Source organism: Trichoderma citrinoviride (assembly GCF_003025115.1).
Source record: "Trichoderma citrinoviride strain TUCIM 6016 unplaced genomic scaffold BBK36scaffold_10, whole genome shotgun sequence".
NCBI classification, from domain to species: Eukaryota; Fungi; Ascomycota; class Sordariomycetes; order Hypocreales; family Hypocreaceae; genus Trichoderma; species Trichoderma citrinoviride.
Window position 1 is genome coordinate 1,293,150 of NW_020194718.1, and position 17,861 is coordinate 1,311,010.

At 36.3% G+C, this 17,861-nt stretch overlaps 5 protein-coding genes across 5 annotated transcripts; 1 reads left to right on the forward strand and 4 right to left on the reverse strand.

Annotated features, from left to right (window-relative positions):
* Window positions 1–46: 46 nt before the first annotated feature.
* BBK36DRAFT_1170527 (hypothetical protein) lies at window positions 47–1,696 on the reverse strand (the record flags this gene model as incomplete). The annotated part of the gene is made up of 5 exons (XM_024895458.1): window positions 47–292; window positions 342–626; window positions 695–992; window positions 1,051–1,373; window positions 1,658–1,696. 5 exons carry the CDS (start codon window positions 1,694–1,696, stop codon window positions 47–49), a joined length of 1,191 nt encoding a protein of 396 aa, XP_024748178.1.
* Window positions 1,697–10,693: 8,997 nt separating this feature from the next.
* Window positions 10,694–12,268, reverse strand: BBK36DRAFT_1122899 (FAD-binding domain-containing protein; the record flags this gene model as incomplete). Its single annotated transcript, XM_024890992.1, has 3 exons — window positions 10,694–11,162; window positions 11,224–11,722; window positions 11,779–12,268. 3 exons carry the CDS (start codon window positions 12,266–12,268, stop codon window positions 10,694–10,696), a joined length of 1,458 nt encoding a protein of 485 aa, XP_024748179.1.
* Window positions 12,269–13,339: 1,071 nt separating this feature from the next.
* On the reverse strand, window positions 13,340–14,296 carry BBK36DRAFT_1177655 (hypothetical protein; the record flags this gene model as incomplete). The annotated part of the gene is made up of 1 exon (XM_024896078.1): window positions 13,340–14,296. The coding sequence occupies one exon, from the start codon at window positions 14,294–14,296 to the stop codon at window positions 13,340–13,342; it is 957 nt and encodes a 318-aa protein (XP_024748180.1).
* Window positions 14,297–15,117: 821 nt separating this feature from the next.
* BBK36DRAFT_1161019 (cellulase signal transduction associated dehydrogenase) lies at window positions 15,118–16,091 on the forward strand (the record flags this gene model as incomplete). Its single annotated transcript, XM_024894340.1, has 2 exons — window positions 15,118–15,823; window positions 15,883–16,091. The coding sequence occupies 2 exons, from the start codon at window positions 15,118–15,120 to the stop codon at window positions 16,089–16,091; spliced, it is 915 nt and encodes a 304-aa protein (XP_024748181.1).
* Window positions 16,092–16,771: 680 nt separating this feature from the next.
* BBK36DRAFT_1177659 (hypothetical protein) lies at window positions 16,772–17,704 on the reverse strand (the record flags this gene model as incomplete). Its single annotated transcript, XM_024896079.1, has 1 exon — window positions 16,772–17,704. One exon carries the CDS (start codon window positions 17,702–17,704, stop codon window positions 16,772–16,774), a length of 933 nt encoding a protein of 310 aa, XP_024748182.1.
* Window positions 17,705–17,861: the final 157 nt, after the last annotated feature.

The following is a 17,861-nucleotide window of genomic DNA, read 5'->3' on the forward strand; positions in this document are numbered from 1 at the left end:
ATTCGGCTGTATAGGACCTGTGGACTCTTTAGTATCAAAAGCGCGGTCAATTCGAGTCTTCGCTTTCCATACCTCTCCGCATAAGGATTGCGCGTCGGACGAGGCTATCGATGCGGCCGAGGACCTTGTCGTACTCAGGGTCTTCGTCCGCAAACTTGACCATTTCAGAGTGTGTCCGATGGATGGCGCAGGTGTGCTCGGGCCCGTTCTCCCAGGGCCGGCAATGAGTGGCTGATGCTTTTGATACTAGAACAGCTGGCTCTCCTGTCATACTCCATCTGCCCTCCTTATCCTGTTACAGGGCATTAGCACAGTTTGCCAACTAGACGATGGATACACACCTTGACCGCGGTTGGTGACATCAGCGTTTCGTAGAATGAAATGATTTCGGAATCTCCCTGGCCGCCTAAAGCTTGCGTGAACTCACGTTGCTGAGTGCTGAGGACCTGCGAGCTATGGGATCCAATGGACTCCAGTAGGAATCGATTTGGCCTGTCCCCGGCCATGGGAATAAGCGAACGAATGTCCATGCCGTCATGCGGGACACCAAAGAAGGCGATTCCGTAGACTGCGCGACGTAACTTTTTGTCCAGCTCATCGCTCGAATTGCTAAGAGATATGAGAAGCTGGAATGATGTGAGATGAAAGTGTCGTATATGGCCAGACAGTACATATGTAGGATAAGCGCACGAACCTGTTTAACCACCAATCCACCCAAGCTATGAGCGATGAATACAACGGGTTTGAACGTGCCATCGAGTGCCAGCGTTCGAAGTGTGAAGTGCAGCGCAGAGCCAAGATCCTCAAGGTTCTGAAAGCTGTCGCTGTTCGGAAGACTTGACTCATAGCCATATATCATGACGCGTGCGGTATTCCTACCATTCTCATCACTGATGGCATATGGAAGGGAGTCTCTCAGCCACATGTATTCTCCATTTCGCTCCTTAAACGATCCAAATGCGTGTCCGCTGAGGCCAGATATGGCGATGATGCTTCGGGGCTGTAATCAGTGCTGGAACATTGGAAAGGAAACCGACTGCATGCACTTACTCAACTTTGTGATCCTGTGGGGAGGGGTTAAAGAGGCTCGTGATGCTCAAAAAGCCATGATCAAGCGTCAGGCTGTGAGACTCGCTGCCAGAAACAGGCAGGGGTATCTTCAGTGACAGGCGGCTGGTGCTGTTGAACTGAACTGTAGCTGTCTGCGACCGTCCATGGAACTCGACGGCTAGAGATCGTACGGACGGTCGCGATGCAGAGACTCTCCCAGCGAGAAAAGACTCAAGCCTGTCTTTGTCCCAGCCATTTGGCACGCCGCGTATGCGGTATGTTGGGAGTTTCTTTGGCGGAGGTTCATTGGGGCCGCTTGGAGACTGTTTCCGCCATGGCGACCACCAGCGTGAGCGCTCATCATCAAGCGAATAGACAGGCATGTGGACTCTTGAGTCAAGATCGTCAACGAGGATGTGTAGTATGAATGTCTTTCCACTGCATGTTGTGTGAACTGTGATCTGTCTGCTTCAGAGCACTGCCTCAGAGCACAGCTAGATCCTTCAGGTCACAATTGCCATCGAATTCCCCTCACACTCTGAGTGGTTGAAGGGCATGAGGAGATGTGCGGGGAGCTGCAGGCCAATACTATGCCGAGGCGGCTCACCCTCAACTGTAGTGAAGCCTGCCGCCAAGTTGTAAGCATGAGTTGGAACATTTACTTCTGTTTGAGGTTTCCAGCCATTCCCAAGGAGCCGCATCGGAGAATTTTGGACTCTCGGACATCTTTCCATCAAGGACGAGCCATCGATTTATCACGGTTTGTTTCTTGCCGGTGAATACTCTCACGTCCAATCAGACCGAAGGCTTCGTCACGGCACACCTCCGGTATCTACATAGTGCGTCGTATGAGTTAGTTGTGAAGATTTTTTGCTCGGATCGCCTGTCACGAAGGTAAGCGCTTGTTTAGAGCTAGTATATCCCTGCAGTATGTCGATACTTGGTGCTTCCTCCGAGAGACACTAACTTAAATACAAGACTAATGCCTGCTAAAGCGTTTAAAGGGGCCTAAGCAAAGCTGCAGAGAGAGCGGCTTTAGCGCCTTATTAGCAGAAAATTAATATTATGCCTTACTGCCCTTTTTATAATTATTATTATTATTATTATTATTATTATTATTATTATTATTATTAAAAAGCTTTAAAAGTATTATAAAAAAAGAAGTATTATGCTAGATTTAAATACTTAACCTTCTAGCTGCTTTATAATACTAAAGGCCCTTTTAAAGCTATAGATTATATTTATAAGTATAGTAAAAAAGGTAATACCCTTATACCTTTAATTACTTTTATTAAGTGCTATTATAGCTATGCCTAAGCCTAGCTAGTAAGTATAATCTGCTACTTATAAAGGTTATTTTATTATAAGAAAAGATAGCTAGAATAGTAAAAAGGCAAAAACTCTTTATATACTAGCTTTAATATACTATAAGCTAGATTTAAAGACCTAGTTATTTATTTTATAATACTTAGCTTTTATATAGGCAAGAAGGCTTAAAGCCTCTTTTTTAACTGCTTTTATAAAAGTTAAGCGCTTTATTATAAGGCAGTGTTATTACTTTAGCTATTTTATTAAATATCTTATATATAAAGAGCAGGTATATATATAATTAATATAATAGCTAAAGGCTGCTACCCTTTTTAAACTATTATACTAATTATAATATTAATATCTAGCTAATATTATAAAAAGAAGAGATATTATTACTTATAAAGGATAAGTTATAATACTTATATATATAAGGCTTAAAAAAGGTTATTATAATATTACTGCTTTAATTAAATAATAAAAGGCTTAGTGTTTTAATGCCTTTTAATATATAGCTTTATATTTATACTACTATTTAAAAGTTTTTTTATAATATATATAATAATAGAATAATAAAATATATATATTATATTAAATAAAGGCATATTATAATAGTATTAAATAAGGGCGCCTTTATATATTAAAAAAAGAGATAAAAAAGCTGCTTTTTCTGCCTTTTTCTTCTTTCTTTTTTATTATTATTACTATTATTATTATTATTATTATTATAACCTTTTTTATTTTATTATGCCTTTTAAAAAAGCTAATACTAAAAGTAAAGGCAAGGCTATTACCTAGCCTTTATTTTTTAAAGTTATTAATTAACCTCTATTTTATATTTATAAGCGCTATAGCTAACTTACTTTTAGTAAAAGATAAAAAAGATAATAACTAGAATAATAATAGTAGTAGTAGTAGTAATAGTAGCAGTAATAGCAGCAGCTCTTTAAGATCTGCTATATAAGCCTTATATTAAGAGCTTGCTAGCTAGTAAGAAGGTAATAACTCTTAATTAGTATATAAATATAAATAACCTAGCTTATAATAACTATAAGGTTTATAAAGGCAGTAGCTATATATACTATCCTTAGTATATTTTCTCTTTTAAGTTAATACTTTTTTACTAATAGTATTTAATAATTACTTAAAGCTTATGCCCTTTATTTAAAGTCTTAATTATACTATTATAAAAAATAATAAAAAGGTATCTCTTTAACTTATAACTACTTACTATACTTTATGCTAATTATAAAGTAAATAATAAAGTAATACTATATAGCCTTATATTTAATAATTTATATACTTAACTTAAATAATCTAGTATTATAATCTAATAATAATAATAATAATAACACTAACTATAAAAAGGCTTATAAAGCTTAAAAGACTATAAGTAAATAGCTCTTTTATAAATAGGCGCTAGTATTAAAGAGAAAAAGGAGTTATTATTATTATTATTACTTTTAGCTTTTATTATAATTACTTTTAGCTAATATAATTATTTTTAGCTATTATTTATTTTATATAAAATATAAAAAGAGAGATAATAAAATCTAAGAAGTTATTATATATATATATATATAAAAAGGTATATATAAAAAGGCATATATAAAAAGGCATATATAAAAAAATATATATAAAAAGGTATATATAAAAAAGTATATATAAAAAGGCATATATAAAAAGGCATATATAAAAAGGCATATATAAAAAAGCATATATTATTATTAAAGAGAAAACTAATACTATTTTAATACTAAATCTATATAAAAAAGCTATAGCAGTAAGATTATAAAATAATAAAATAATATAAAAAACTAAGTAAAGGAAATAAAAGCTAATATTAGTATTATTTTAAAAATCTAGCGCTAATAATTAAAATAGTAAGGATCTTTAACTAAATTACTTTTACTATATATAGTAAGGAGATTAAAAAAGATATTAAATAAGATACTTTATAAAGTCTTAACTCTTAAAACTATTATATAGCTAAGTCTTATAAAAAAATCCTACTAAAAGATATTAATAATAGCCTGCTTTATAATATATCCTTAAGACTTATAAACTATAATAGTATAAGCTATAGTTAATAAAAACTAGGTATAAGTATATAGCACACTTCCCTTAATAAAATCTTATATAAACTAGAAGATAAGAATAATCTTATAATAATAAAGCTTAAAAAAGTAAAAAAGGCCTTTATAATAATTTAATTTAACTAGAATAATTATTAAATATTTAATATAAGGATTATTAATATTATCTTATTATAAGATATTATAAATATAACTTATTATACTATTTACTAAGCTTATAAATATCTAGATATTCTTAGTTAATATAATATATATACTAATATATAAATAAAGGCATTAATTAAGATTTCTAGTAAAAAGAGAGTTAGCTTTTACTGCTTTAGGCCTAGTATTAAAAGCTATAATATAAATATATAAGCTATTTAACTTCTTTATATATTTTAAATTATATTCCTAGACTTAGGTATTTATAAGATATATTTATATAGCTAAATTAAACTCTTTAACTTTAGCTAAAAGTAATAAATATTAGGTTTTAGTATATAGTAAGCGCTAATCTTTAACTATAAGGGCATTCTTATAAAGCCTTTAAAGCATAAGCTTAAAAAAGGCTTAATTATTACTAGCTTAATATATAACTTACTTAAGCTTAATTATAATATTAATTAATCTATATATATTTCTTTTAGCTAAGTTAATCTTACTTTAGACTTTTATAATATAAAAAGGTCTTTTTATAATAAAGGGAAGCTAATAAAAATTACCTAAAAGAAATATACTATATTTACTAAAATACTTATCTTAATATATTAAAAAAAGCTTTTAAAGTTAATAATTAATATATACTATAGTTTATAAACTAATTATTAACTTTTTATTAATAATTAAATACTAAATATAATATAATTTACTATAAAGGTTAGTAGTATTAATAATAAATAAAAAAAGCAGCTTATTAAGTATCTTAAAAACTAGTAAGTATAATAATAAGTATAATATAATACTATTAATAGTATTTACTATTATATTAATAAGTATAGCCCTAGCTATAATCTACTAGTTAAAAGGCACTATTTACTATAGCTTTATAAAAATCGCCTTAATAAAAAAGGACTTACTAATACTACTAAGGCTATTAATTTAAATATAAAAAGGCAGAGGTATTAGCTTTAAAAGATTAAGTTAGTTTTAAAAATAGTTAATAAATAAATTAAAAACTAGGCGCTGCTTAAGGTTTAGGCGCTATATCTTTATATTTATTATAATATCTTTTATAATAATAACTTTATTATTATATAGCTACTTTTAGTATTAATAACTAAAAGCTAAAAGGTTAAAGTATTACTTAATATAAAAGCGCTAATTATATAAAATATTAATAAAGCAGTTTTTAAGTATTTTAATATCCTTAACCTTAAGCTTAGGATTAAGTAATTATTATATAAGCTACTGCTATTTTATATTAGCTATAGCTTTATTATCTTACTTCTCTTTTTTAAATTCCTTTAGTAATAGTAAAAGAAGCTTAAAATAGTAATTATTAAAATAGGTATTAAAATATAGCTTAATATAATATTAAAATGCCTTTTAAAAGTTATTAAATTATATACCTTTTATAAATAAAAGACTAGCTAGATTATAATAGCTATAGTTAAGTATTAGATATATATAATAATACTATTTATACTTATTTACCTTTTTATTAAGATAATACTAAAAGAAGTAATTAAGCACCTAGGCCTTTACTTTTATAAAGAATAGCCTTACTTTACTTTAGTTTATTATTATAAGCTATATAAAATAGCTTATATTCTTAAACTTACCTAGCTAATTAAAATACTTTTTATATATTAACTAGACTAGTTAAATACTGCTCTTTTTAATAACCTTAATATAAAGCTATGCCTTAATTAGCTAATAATCTATAGTTAAAGTAATATATATGCTTTTTTATAATAGTAAGTTTAATAAAAGATAATAAACCTTTTAGCTTAATTAATCTCTTTTTATAATAAGCTTATTTATAAACTTTATTATAAAGCTTATTAATAGCTAGTTACTCTTAACTATTAAAAAAATAAACTTAGCTATATTTTTATATAATATACTATATATCTTTACTTTATTAATATATTTAGTAATATATAAGAGAATAATATAAGCGCTTATTATAAAGGAGATATTATAATTAATAAGCTAAGCTAGTATAAAAAGCTAATTATAATTATTTAGCTAAGTATTATTATATACTTTATTAAAAGTAAGGTAAGCTAGGTTAAAGTTTTAAAAAAGGATAGGCCTTTAATATAATTTTTATAAAAAATAGAAATAATAAACCTTACTATTTATAAGCCTTTTATTAAGGAGATAGTATTAGTAAAGATAATAAGCCTTTAAGCATTTATATACTTAGATAAGGTTAATAATATTAAATAGTAATTAAAAGGTAGGCTTTTACTAGTATTAAGTAAGAGGATTACCCTTTTTTTAAAAATTATTATACTTAGGCTATAAATTTAATATATTTATAAATAGGCCTTAATAATTTATAAAGGCCTAGTAATTTAATATAAAGAAAAGGTTAATAAAAGGACTTCTATTAGCTTAATAAAGGCTATAAATATATATACTTCTTTTAGCCTGCTATTTATAATAATACTAATACTTTAAGATCTATAGCTTAAAAAGAATAACTATTTAAAAAAATATCTTAAAGCAGTAATTAAAATAATATATAGTAATATATAGGTTATTTTTAAAATTCTATATTAAAATCCTTAGCCTATTATAATTTAAAGCAGCCTATTAAGTATTAAAATAAAAGAGATACTTATATAAGCTTTTTTAATAATTATTAATAATAAAAAATATAAAAAAAGTCTTAAGGCAGCTAAGAGTATATACTATAGCCTTTAGCTTATACTGCTTACTGCTTTAATAAGGATAGGTTTTATAAAGACTTTTTAAATATTAAATAATAAAGTTTAAAAGCATTTAGGCTTTTAAAGTATTATTATTAAATGCTTTATAAATATTATTTATAATAAGTATATACTATATAGCCTAGCCTAGTCTTTTAATATAAAAAGCATTATAAGTATTAATTAATAATCTTATATATATATTAAACCTTATATATTAAAATTATAAGTATTTTATAAATTATTTATTATACTATTTTATAATAAAAGTAAGGTATTATTAATAAGTAATTAGTCTTTAATATAGCTATATAAAGTTAGCCTAGCCTTTAAGATATAAAGTTAAGAATACTAAAGATAAAAAGAGTTAAAAGTAATTAAACTTATTTAATAAGGTTAAATAAATCTTAAGTATATATAAGAATAGCTGCTATTACTATAGCTAAGATATTTAAGATACTAGCTAAGATTATAAAGGAATTTACTTAAAAGGTAGTTAAACCTAGCCTTTTAGCTTAATATAAAGTTAATTAAGATTAGCTTAGGCTATAATAAGATTAAGAATAGTAGTAGTATTAAAATTATTATTTAGTATATTATTATTATTAAGGATATCTTTAATATTAACTTTAGCTTATTAATAATTTAAGACTTACTAAGAGATATTACTATCTTAAAGTAGCTAGCTTAACTAATCTTTATTAATAAGTATATTACTATAGCCTAAATAGTTCTTCTTTAAGAAAAAAAGCTATTATTAAATAGCTAACTAGTAAACTTAAAATTATATATAGAATTAATATATTATATAAGCCTAGTTTATTTTATTAGCTAGGTATAGGATAATAATATTAAGATTAAGTAAAAGTAAAAAAAGCTATATATATATACTGCTAATATTTTAAAGGAAATTAATAATATAGTTATAATATTTATATTATTAGCCTTTATATTAAAACACCTAGATATAAATATAAATATATATAATAAGCATCTCCTTTATTTAAAAAAGGTTAAGTAAATAGCTAGGAATATTATTAAAGTCTAGGTTATTTATTATAAAATAAAAAAAAGGTTTACTTATACTATATTTATTATCTTTTTTATAATATTAATAGTAAATGCTTTATATAAGTTATTAATTAAATTACTTAGTTTAATAATAAAAGTAAAATTCTATTTAATATAAGTTAATTTATACTTACTAAGTGTAAATAAGCTATTAATTAAATAGTATAAGGGTAATAGCATTAAGATCTTTTTAAAATAAAATATTTAGCTAAATAGGCTTTAGGATAGTAAGTATAGGTATAATACTATAACTTTAAGAGTGCTAAGAAAAAAGCATTTACTATAAGAAAGATATATTAAGGTTATAAGCTTTATTAAAAGCAGGACTAGATATTATTATAAATTTACTTCTTTAGCTTTTAAAAGGTCTTTAACTTAAATAAGCTCCCTAGCTTTTATAGGCTCTTTAGCTTAAATAAGCTCTTTAGCTTTTATAAGCTCTTTAGCTTTTATAAGCTCTTTAGCTTTTATAAGCTTTTTAGCTTTTATAAGCTCTTTAGCTTGCCTTACTTTTAAAGGCGTTTATACTAAAATAAAGATACTTAAACGCCTATTAGGCTTAAGATTATAATAAAGCTATAAGCTATAATATTACTAGTATAAAAAAGAGAACTTCTTTAGTATATTAAGCTATATAATGCTTATATTAAATAAATGCCTTTTTATAATAAGCTTCTTATTCTTAAAAGGTATTATTTAGATTTATATTATAGTAAAAAAACTATACTTTACTTATAGCTTAAGTTAAAAGCCTAGGAATAGTTATAAAGGAAAAGCTTATAATATATAAAATAGTATTAAAAGTAATATTAAAGGTAATACTAAAAGCTAGCTAAAGAGTAATACTTTATAAAAGAGTAAGGAGGATGCCTTAGTATTATAATTATTTAAAAGACTATATACTACTAATTATATATTTACTTAATATAAACAAGCTTTTAATAGCTTTAAAGATTTATAAAAATATTAATAAAAGTAATAATAAAAGGATAATAAAGAATAAATATAGCAGCTTATAAATAAAGCCTTTTACTACTTTTAGTAATTAAGGCATTTTTAAATAAAAGCTTTTAGCTTTTTTAAGTAAATAAAGGCATTTTTATACTTTAGCTTTTTATAATATATATACTGCTATAAAAGAATATTTAAGGCATTTTTAAAAGGCTTAAGGCCTTAATTATTAAAAGGATTAAGTAATAAAAGGGCAGTAAATACTATAAATGCTATAATATTAAGGCTACTATTAATAATAGTATTAATAATACTATAAGAGATACTATTAATACTATTAATGCTATTAATATTATTAATGCTATTAATGCTATTAATATTATTAATGCTATTAATGCTATTAATAATACTCTAAAAGGCCTTAATAAAAGTAAAAAGTATAATAAAATTTAAATTATAAGATTATATTTAAAAATGCATTTACTATAGGTTATATTATATTATTAAGTATATAAGATTATATAACTAAATTTAAAAGCTTTAATTAGTTAACTTTAAAAAACCTTATTAAGATTATTTACTTAAGATATATTTCTTATATTATATAAGCATTTTTAAAAGATAAGATTTATATTATTCTAAAGCTTAAAAAGCACTGCTTTTTTTAATATAACTATTATTTTAATACTCTAGAGTATAGGCATATAATATAGCATTTAAAGTTATTAATTAAGTATATAAATGCTAAGGAATTTTATAATACTATAACTGCTATATTATAATACTAACTTTAGCCTTATAAAAATATTATAAAATAATATCTTAAATATATTATAAAAGCAGTAAAATAATAAAAAGGACTAATTACTAATTAACTTTTTTTTTAACTTCCCTAGCTGTTTAAGAGAAGCTAAATTAATAACTAAGTAAAGCTAGAAGTAGTAAACACTCTAGTAATCCCTGCGCTCTGCTGCTTTACAGCTTCGCTTAGGACTATCTAAAGCGATAGTTAATATGCGTATTCTGATTATGTTTAGGGGCGGCCCTAGATTGACATTTAGCATAAGGGAAGAATCTATCGCGTAGAGAAAGTTGCCAAATCCGAAAGTAGGGTATATGAGTGCGGCGTTTATAAGAACGATACGTAAACCTATCTAGGTTCTTGGAGAGTTAATATCAACTATCTCATAGTCTGACAACCCTCTACATAACAAACATAAAAGGGAAAGCTTCCCAGCCCATATTCTTAAAGAGTTACACGCATGTCTAATTTCTCTAATCGAAGAGAACACATCCTGTCTAAATTTCCAACAATATTGATAACAGTGACAAAACTTGTCAAAGTGACAACTGCCCTCATTTCTTGAACAGCTTATACCCGCCAGGAGATCTAGTTTGGAACACGCCCTTGGGATCGTACTTCTTGCTGACAGCCTGCAGCTTTGCGAGATTGCTGGCACCCCAGGTGCTGAGCACGTTTTGCGAGATGTCGGCGTAGTTGAGGTAGATAAAGTCGACAAGGTATTTGCTCGACTTCAACAGTGCACGCTGCTGCTTCACAATGTCGTTGATAACAGACTCAACCAGGGCGTCGTCGGATGCGTTGTCGTAGGCGGCCGTCATGTCGATGAGCACGTAATCAGTCTTTCCAGGGGTCAGACCAAACATGTTGGTGCCATTGGTGACAGGCTGAGGCTGGAAGAGGAACTCGATGAAGAGTCCCTCGACCTTTGAGAGTGCCGTAATACGCTTCTCCCAAATCTTGATCAGCTGCAGGTAGACGGCAGCAGGAGGGTTGTTGAACGTAAAGGTGAGTTGATAGGATCTAGATGATTCAGAACGATTAGATGAGACTATAGATAAATGTCAAAGCCGGGTGTCCTTACCGGCCGGTGGTTACTGGAAGATTCTCCCCGAAGTTATTCACGACTTGGTCAACAGTGGCAAGCTCCGACACGCCGCCCAGGTTAGGGATTTTGGTAAAGGCATCGTAAACTTTTGGACTGGCAACATCCTCGATATACCACATGGCATTAGACACGCCGAACCCTTGGTTCGTGTAGTACACGAACTGTCCCATCATGGCGGCGCTGTCGTAGTTGGCAGGCTTCATGAAATTGCTGAAGGCCTTGGCATTGGCCGACAATATACTGTCCGTGTAGTTGTAGCTAAGGTCGCTGTACCACATGTTGCCCATCGGAAAAGCAGCAAGGTCAAAGCGAGTGATGATGCCAAAGTTGTTTGATCCGCCCTTCAGGGCAAGCCAAAGGTCGGAATTAGAACTCTGTGTGGCATACACGACTTTTCCGCTCGCGAGAACAACTTCATAGCCATAGACGTTGTCACAGCTGAAGCCGTTTCGACGAGATAGAAACGTGATACCACCTGGTCTCGGGTTAGCCACCGCTATTTTTGACAACGATTCCTCATCAATGACATACCTCCAGTGACGAAGCCTCCTGCTCCAATGCCTGGAACTCGACCTCCCATAACAGTCAAGTTATAGGGCACAAGCTGGGGATAGATATCACTAAAGACAGCTCCAGCTCCGAGATGAGCAATCTTGTGATCTTTGCTCAACGTCAAATTGTTCATCGCACGCATATCGACAGTGATGCCGCCTTTGACATTGGCGGCACCGGGCCAGAGGGTGTGGCCACCACCTCGCACAGCGAACTGAGTGTTCCCGCTTGAGGTCACTAGCTTGATGAACTGAGAGACCTCAGCGGTACTGGTAGGCCTGAATATGCAACCGGGGTTCAGGTCTCGTTCCTGGCCGCTGTAATACGACGAGATGGAAGCATTGTATGCGGTGCTGTCTGGGTAAGAAACACGGCCGGGGAGTTTGGCATCGAGTGTCTTGCATGTCTGAGTAGCGGATGCAGACGCAGCTTGAACTGCGGCAAGTAAACAAAGAACAAATGAATACATCTTGATGTTTGTATTGCCCTCAAGCTGTACCCCGTTGCCAGGAGCCACGGAGGAGAATGAACCACTCAGGATGGGAAATGGACGAAAAAGAGAGACTAAGTAGCTCGCCAGCCCCTGTTCCAGATACAAAGAATGTTTCTCAGTGTTCTGTTCTCTATCAACATATGATTTTTAGTCTATGGCTACATTTATATATGTCCGGTGTTGTTTCTCGTGTGGTAGCTGTCTGATCCAGCTATTACCGGAAGTGAGGCTGTCACGGATCCAAGGGATGCCCAACCCCCAAAGGATGGATTCTGCACCATAGCTCTAGTACTCGTACAACGCAAGCCACAGAGCTTCATGACCGCTTGTGGCAATATCCAGTGCCATTGGGGGCAGTACTACCGCCCCCATTGATAACAGTAAAAAGGGGTCCGGGTATCGGCAAGGGCAACATAAGATACGGACTCCGAAGAGATCTTACGATGAGGCTAAGTCCCGGTGCGACGTCTCCACGGCGAGTCCCGAGGACTATGTGTAGTGTGGTATTGTAGAGGACAATCCTGAATCCCACCGATTCCTTGGTGGTTGAAGCTATTCCGCCCATCGCATGTAAGCGACAGGGATTCTCGGATCCCGATCATATCTCAGGAATCGGCAGATATTAGTGCTGATCAAGTATACTATCAGGCAAAATGGATCGAAGGATTCAGGGGAGCTGAAAAGGTTACGTTTGGCTTTGGGGAAGACCCCTGCCAAGCGCTTGACGGATTGATGGGGTACTGCGTGGAGGATTGAAAACATGAAAACAAGTCGCATTTCAATTTTGACGAAAGAATCCTTCGTGGAGATCAACATTCCCCTATCTGTCAGATATCGTCAGCAACACCAGTCGCTGGAGGTAGACGCGTACACATATCGACGACCAGGCTGATTGTGTCTTCTATTGTGTAAATCAATTCAGCGCTCTACCTAGCTAATGAAGGAGTGATTGGACTATACGAGTGAAAACAGACTCTGTATCAATGTTTCCAAGCTCTATTATTGCCAGCTCCCAGTATGTAATCGCACAAGAGTAGTTTCACAGCTTCATCTCGAAGTCGCCCCATGAGTATATCCCTGACCAGTACTCTCCTCATGATGCCCCTGAGAGCCATCGCGTAGCTTGAGCAACTCCCGTCGAACTGCCGCTAGCTGCGTATTCAGAAAGGCATCCATCCTTATATGCACCGCATTATACATCGGATGGCCTCTTGGCTCGCTGCTGGTTGCGGCAGATTGCTCCGTATTCCAAGAAATGTCCCCGATCAGATCTTCCAGTTCCTGCAGTCTACTCGCAACTACCTGGCTAATGAGGGTCGCCTCGAGACGGCTCTCCAAGCACTGATCGCCAATGAAGAATGACTTCCGGGACATCTCGACCCTCTCCGCAAGCCGGACGCCACCGTCCAAGCTCGTGCTACCGCAGCGGCTGCTATACGTGTCGATAATGCGCCAGTACCACGCGATGGCCTCAGCGCACATGACGGTCACCAGAAGCTGCAGCTGTGGGCTTGCGTAGCAGGGGCACCGGATGAAGCCACGGATGGCCCGTAGCGCTTCGTAGTTGGTGGACAGGACAGTGTCGACTGCCCGAGAGAGCGGCGGCTCTCCGTGCTGGCTGCCCATGCCGAGGCCGAGGAGGCAGGACGGGGAGCAGGAGTGCATGGACTTGAGCAGCCCTGTAGCCAGGCTAAGGCAGAGACCCTGAGGGTTTCGGCACTTCTGAATCTCCGAAGATGTGGCTCTCGGTTGTGATGGGATGTCCGAGATCTCCGCTGTTGATGGAGGCACAGGCTCGGTGGTTGTTCTAGGTGTGATTGAGAAGACGTCGTTGAGCCACTTGGGGGATAGATCTTTGCGGTCAAAGTTGAATGCGTTGAGATCGGGAGGGGTTAGAAGGTCTGCAACGGACGTAACAAAGCTCTCAACATCCAAGAAGTCATCCATCGATGCGCCTGGAGGCGGCAGAGAAGTTCCACGCTCATATCCGTCCGCGGCGTCCATTTCGGCTGTAAGAGAAGGTCTGTCTGAGTGCGGTATGATCAAAGAGTGAACGTATATCGGCGCGTATCAGCGTAATGGCATTACATGTACTGTTCAACATACGATGAGATTGATGCTATATACATAGGCATGATCGCAGGCCTATCAAGATGACTTCTTCATCCCTTCTGCGTACAGCATAGTACCCGTACCAGACACGCACGCTTCTCGAGATAGTGGCAAGCCTATCAGCTGAAACATTTGCCGATATGCACGTCGCTAATGCCAATCCTCTCTCCGCAGTCTTCTCTCAGCCGTATCAGAGGCGCAGCTGCTGGCTCGCACTCGCTTGCCGTCAGCCCCAAATTCACGGGTTGTGCGAAAAGGCGCGGAGAGCGACAAAGGATCCCCCTCTCGATATGATTGGGGGCTGCGGGCAATTTTCCTCGTGGGAACATGCATGAGCCAACGCACATTTGAGGGCCATCGCACTTACGACCAACGCAGCAGAAGGATCCTTTGGCAGCACTAACGCAATGTAACTGCGTGTCGACCATTCCTCCGAATATTACATCACACAGTGTCTCTCGGAGGATTGCTCAAGTTGTTCGATATGTTGGCCATGGAGAGAGAAGACGTACGGCTGTTGGATTGTTTTAGCTATAAAGGTTGATAGAATAATCGGTGTTGTCAGTGTCAGAGCATCTTACCTTTCACACCTACTTCGATATCAAAAGCTTTCTTCCATCTTTGGCTGCTTCTTGTTGTAAAAAGAGTCAGCTCCCAGTCAACATAACCCCTCGTCACTAAACTCTTCCGCCTTGGACACACGGCTTGACACAATGGCACCGCCGCCGCTCTCCTACACCAAGATTACTCACTCAACCTCCTACCCTGCCATCTCTCCTAGCTCGCCTGCCCTGTCGACTAATGGCAAGGTCGTTGTGATCACTGGTGCCTCTGGCGGTATTGGTCGCGCCACTGCCGCTTCCTATGCTGTCTCAGGGCCGCGGGCTCTTATTCTCCTTGGACGCCGCTCTGACGCCTTGGCCGAAACTGCGGCCCTCGTGCGCTCTAAGAACGCCGACGTTGCGGTGCAGACTCACAACGCCGAGCTCTGCGACGCACCAGCTGTTCGTGAAGTCTTCAACAAGGTGGCAGCCGAGTTTGGCGGCATCGACATTCTGATTCACGCCGCTGGTGTTCTGGCCCCTGTTGTTCCTCTTGTTGAAGCAGACCCTACCACTTTCCTCGATGGCTACAAGACGACCGTCGTGGGAACGCTGGTGGTGGCGCAGGCTGCCGTCTTGGCCAACAAGGACAGGGAGCTCACCTTCATCAATCTCACCACTGCGGGTATCTTGTTCCCTCCTTTCCCCGGGATGGCTGCCTACGTGAGCAGCAAGATGGCGGCTGTCAAGCTCCTGCAATCCTTCGCTGCCGAGAACCCTCAAGTGCGCCTCCACCACGTGCACCCCGGCTTCCTCGACACCGCCATGTCCGCGCAGTTGTCCAAGACTACCAAGCTGCCCTTTGATTATGACGACAGTAAGTACTACAACGGCTAGTGCGTCAATCTAACGTGCTAATCTCTTTCTCTTCTTTAGTCTCTCTGCCAGCTGACTTCCTCGTCTGGATTGCTTCTTCTGAGGCAAAGTTCCTCAATGGCAAGCTTGTCTTCTCTGCCTGGGACGTTGAGGAGCTCAAGAGCCGCGAGAAGGAGATTGTCGGTGGGCAGCCTGGAACTGGCGAGCTGTGGCTTAGTTTCCAAGGGTTTCCACGATACATCGGGGGCAACCCTCTGCCTGGTGCTTGAGAGGTTTGCATAGCCTGACCCAACCAACCGCTCTCGACGGATGTACAGGCCGCTTGCTATGAGTTTTCGACCGAGAAAAACGCTGATTTTCAGAGCGTGAAGGTTACGAGCAGATAAATTCTAGATAGCATTACAATGAAATAGTTTCTTGCAACCACTCGCTTTGTTTCTAGGCATTAGTAAACAGGGCCGGTCCTACGCTCGGCAGTCGTTATGATCGCAGGCAAGACACTGACTGTCACATACGACCATATCCATTAGAGTATACGGGATCCCGTCCGCTCTCCCAGAGTCAAGCTAATGAGAGGCAGATTAGTAGTCAGGTGGGTGACCACTGGCGAACACCGGCTGTTGTATGTTTTTGTCTTTTTGCCTCTTTGACATATGTAACTTTGTATTATACTTCTCCTTGCGTCCTGTCAAGATGTTACTTCTGGGAAGGATGACATTGAGAGATTGCCCCTGATGTAATGCAGGACAGATGCATCCCTTGACTCCGTGTCTCTGCGAAACTAGAGCCAGACACATGTGGGTAGGAGCCTATTAGTGTCGAGAACAGTTTATCTATTGCTACAGTCAAAAGGCAAAAGGTCTATCATAACTAAAGAAATTCTGCCGGCTACCCTCATGTCAACTGGAAACCTCTTCTTTGTGTGTCAAGAGTCGCTGAATCCTCCTCATCAAAATACTAGGCTCTTCGCCGCTTGGTGAGTGACAGTTTGCAATCTCAACCGGAGCAATGCTGCAATGGGTGCAACCAGCCACGTTGTTTGCGTCCAGGCAGCGCCTCCCTTTGGCTCTTGCGAGTATCTGTCTGTAAACTGCAAGATGACCTTGGCAATCTTTGCCAGCTGCTCGACTCCCTGGCCGTTGTTGTTGTTGTTGTTGTTGTTGTTGTTGTTAGAAGATGACGGTCTATGCCAAGCGGATAGGTCCTTTTCTGGGCTGGGGGTTGGTGTTGTCCTTGTCGGCATCTCTTGACTTGGCGCGCTTTGAAGAACATGGCAGTGATGGACCGTGTCCATTAGGGAGATACATCCGCATGCCACGAGAAGCGCTACACCTGGCTGCTCTGAACATGGGCATACCAATATTGTCAAGAGCCTCTGGCACGCATCCGTGGTTGCTGAGCTCACCGATGTATGATTCGCTCTCTGTCTGGCAATATCCAGTTGCTCCAAGATTGTCATGGCAATTCTGGCACAGTCGCCGCTCCCCCTATCTTGAGAAGGGGCTTGACACGATAAGTGCTCAGTTGCTTGTCGTTGTTGTTGTGGTTGTTGTTGCTGTTGATGACTACCATCATATCTTGTTGATTGCAGGCCGAACAATGCGGAAAAATCGAGGCTCATCTCCCGGCTGCTGCTGCAGTCTCCCACGGACTCCATCGTGCTGTCAACTGACATCTCCAAGCTCTGCTGCTGGCTCTTCTCCCGCACACGATGCGGCCTTCCGGCTCGTCGGGCTGGACTGTAGGAACATGGTTGATTGAGACTTGCGCAACGAGCGCACGTGGGCTTCTGCTTGTTGCAGCGCAGCTTGGATGCTGAACACAGATCGCAGGAATCTTTTAGCTTGCGAGCCGGGGTATGAGTGCCGTACGAGGACGCCATGTTTGATGGTGATACAGTCAACGCTCTTAAACCAGAAGTGAATCACCAACGGCATAGAGCTTCACTCTGGATTTGTATAGTATAATCTACCAGAAGGACTGAGACACTCGAGTTAACCACAATGTAACGGTGATATACTATAACACTTGGAGAACTT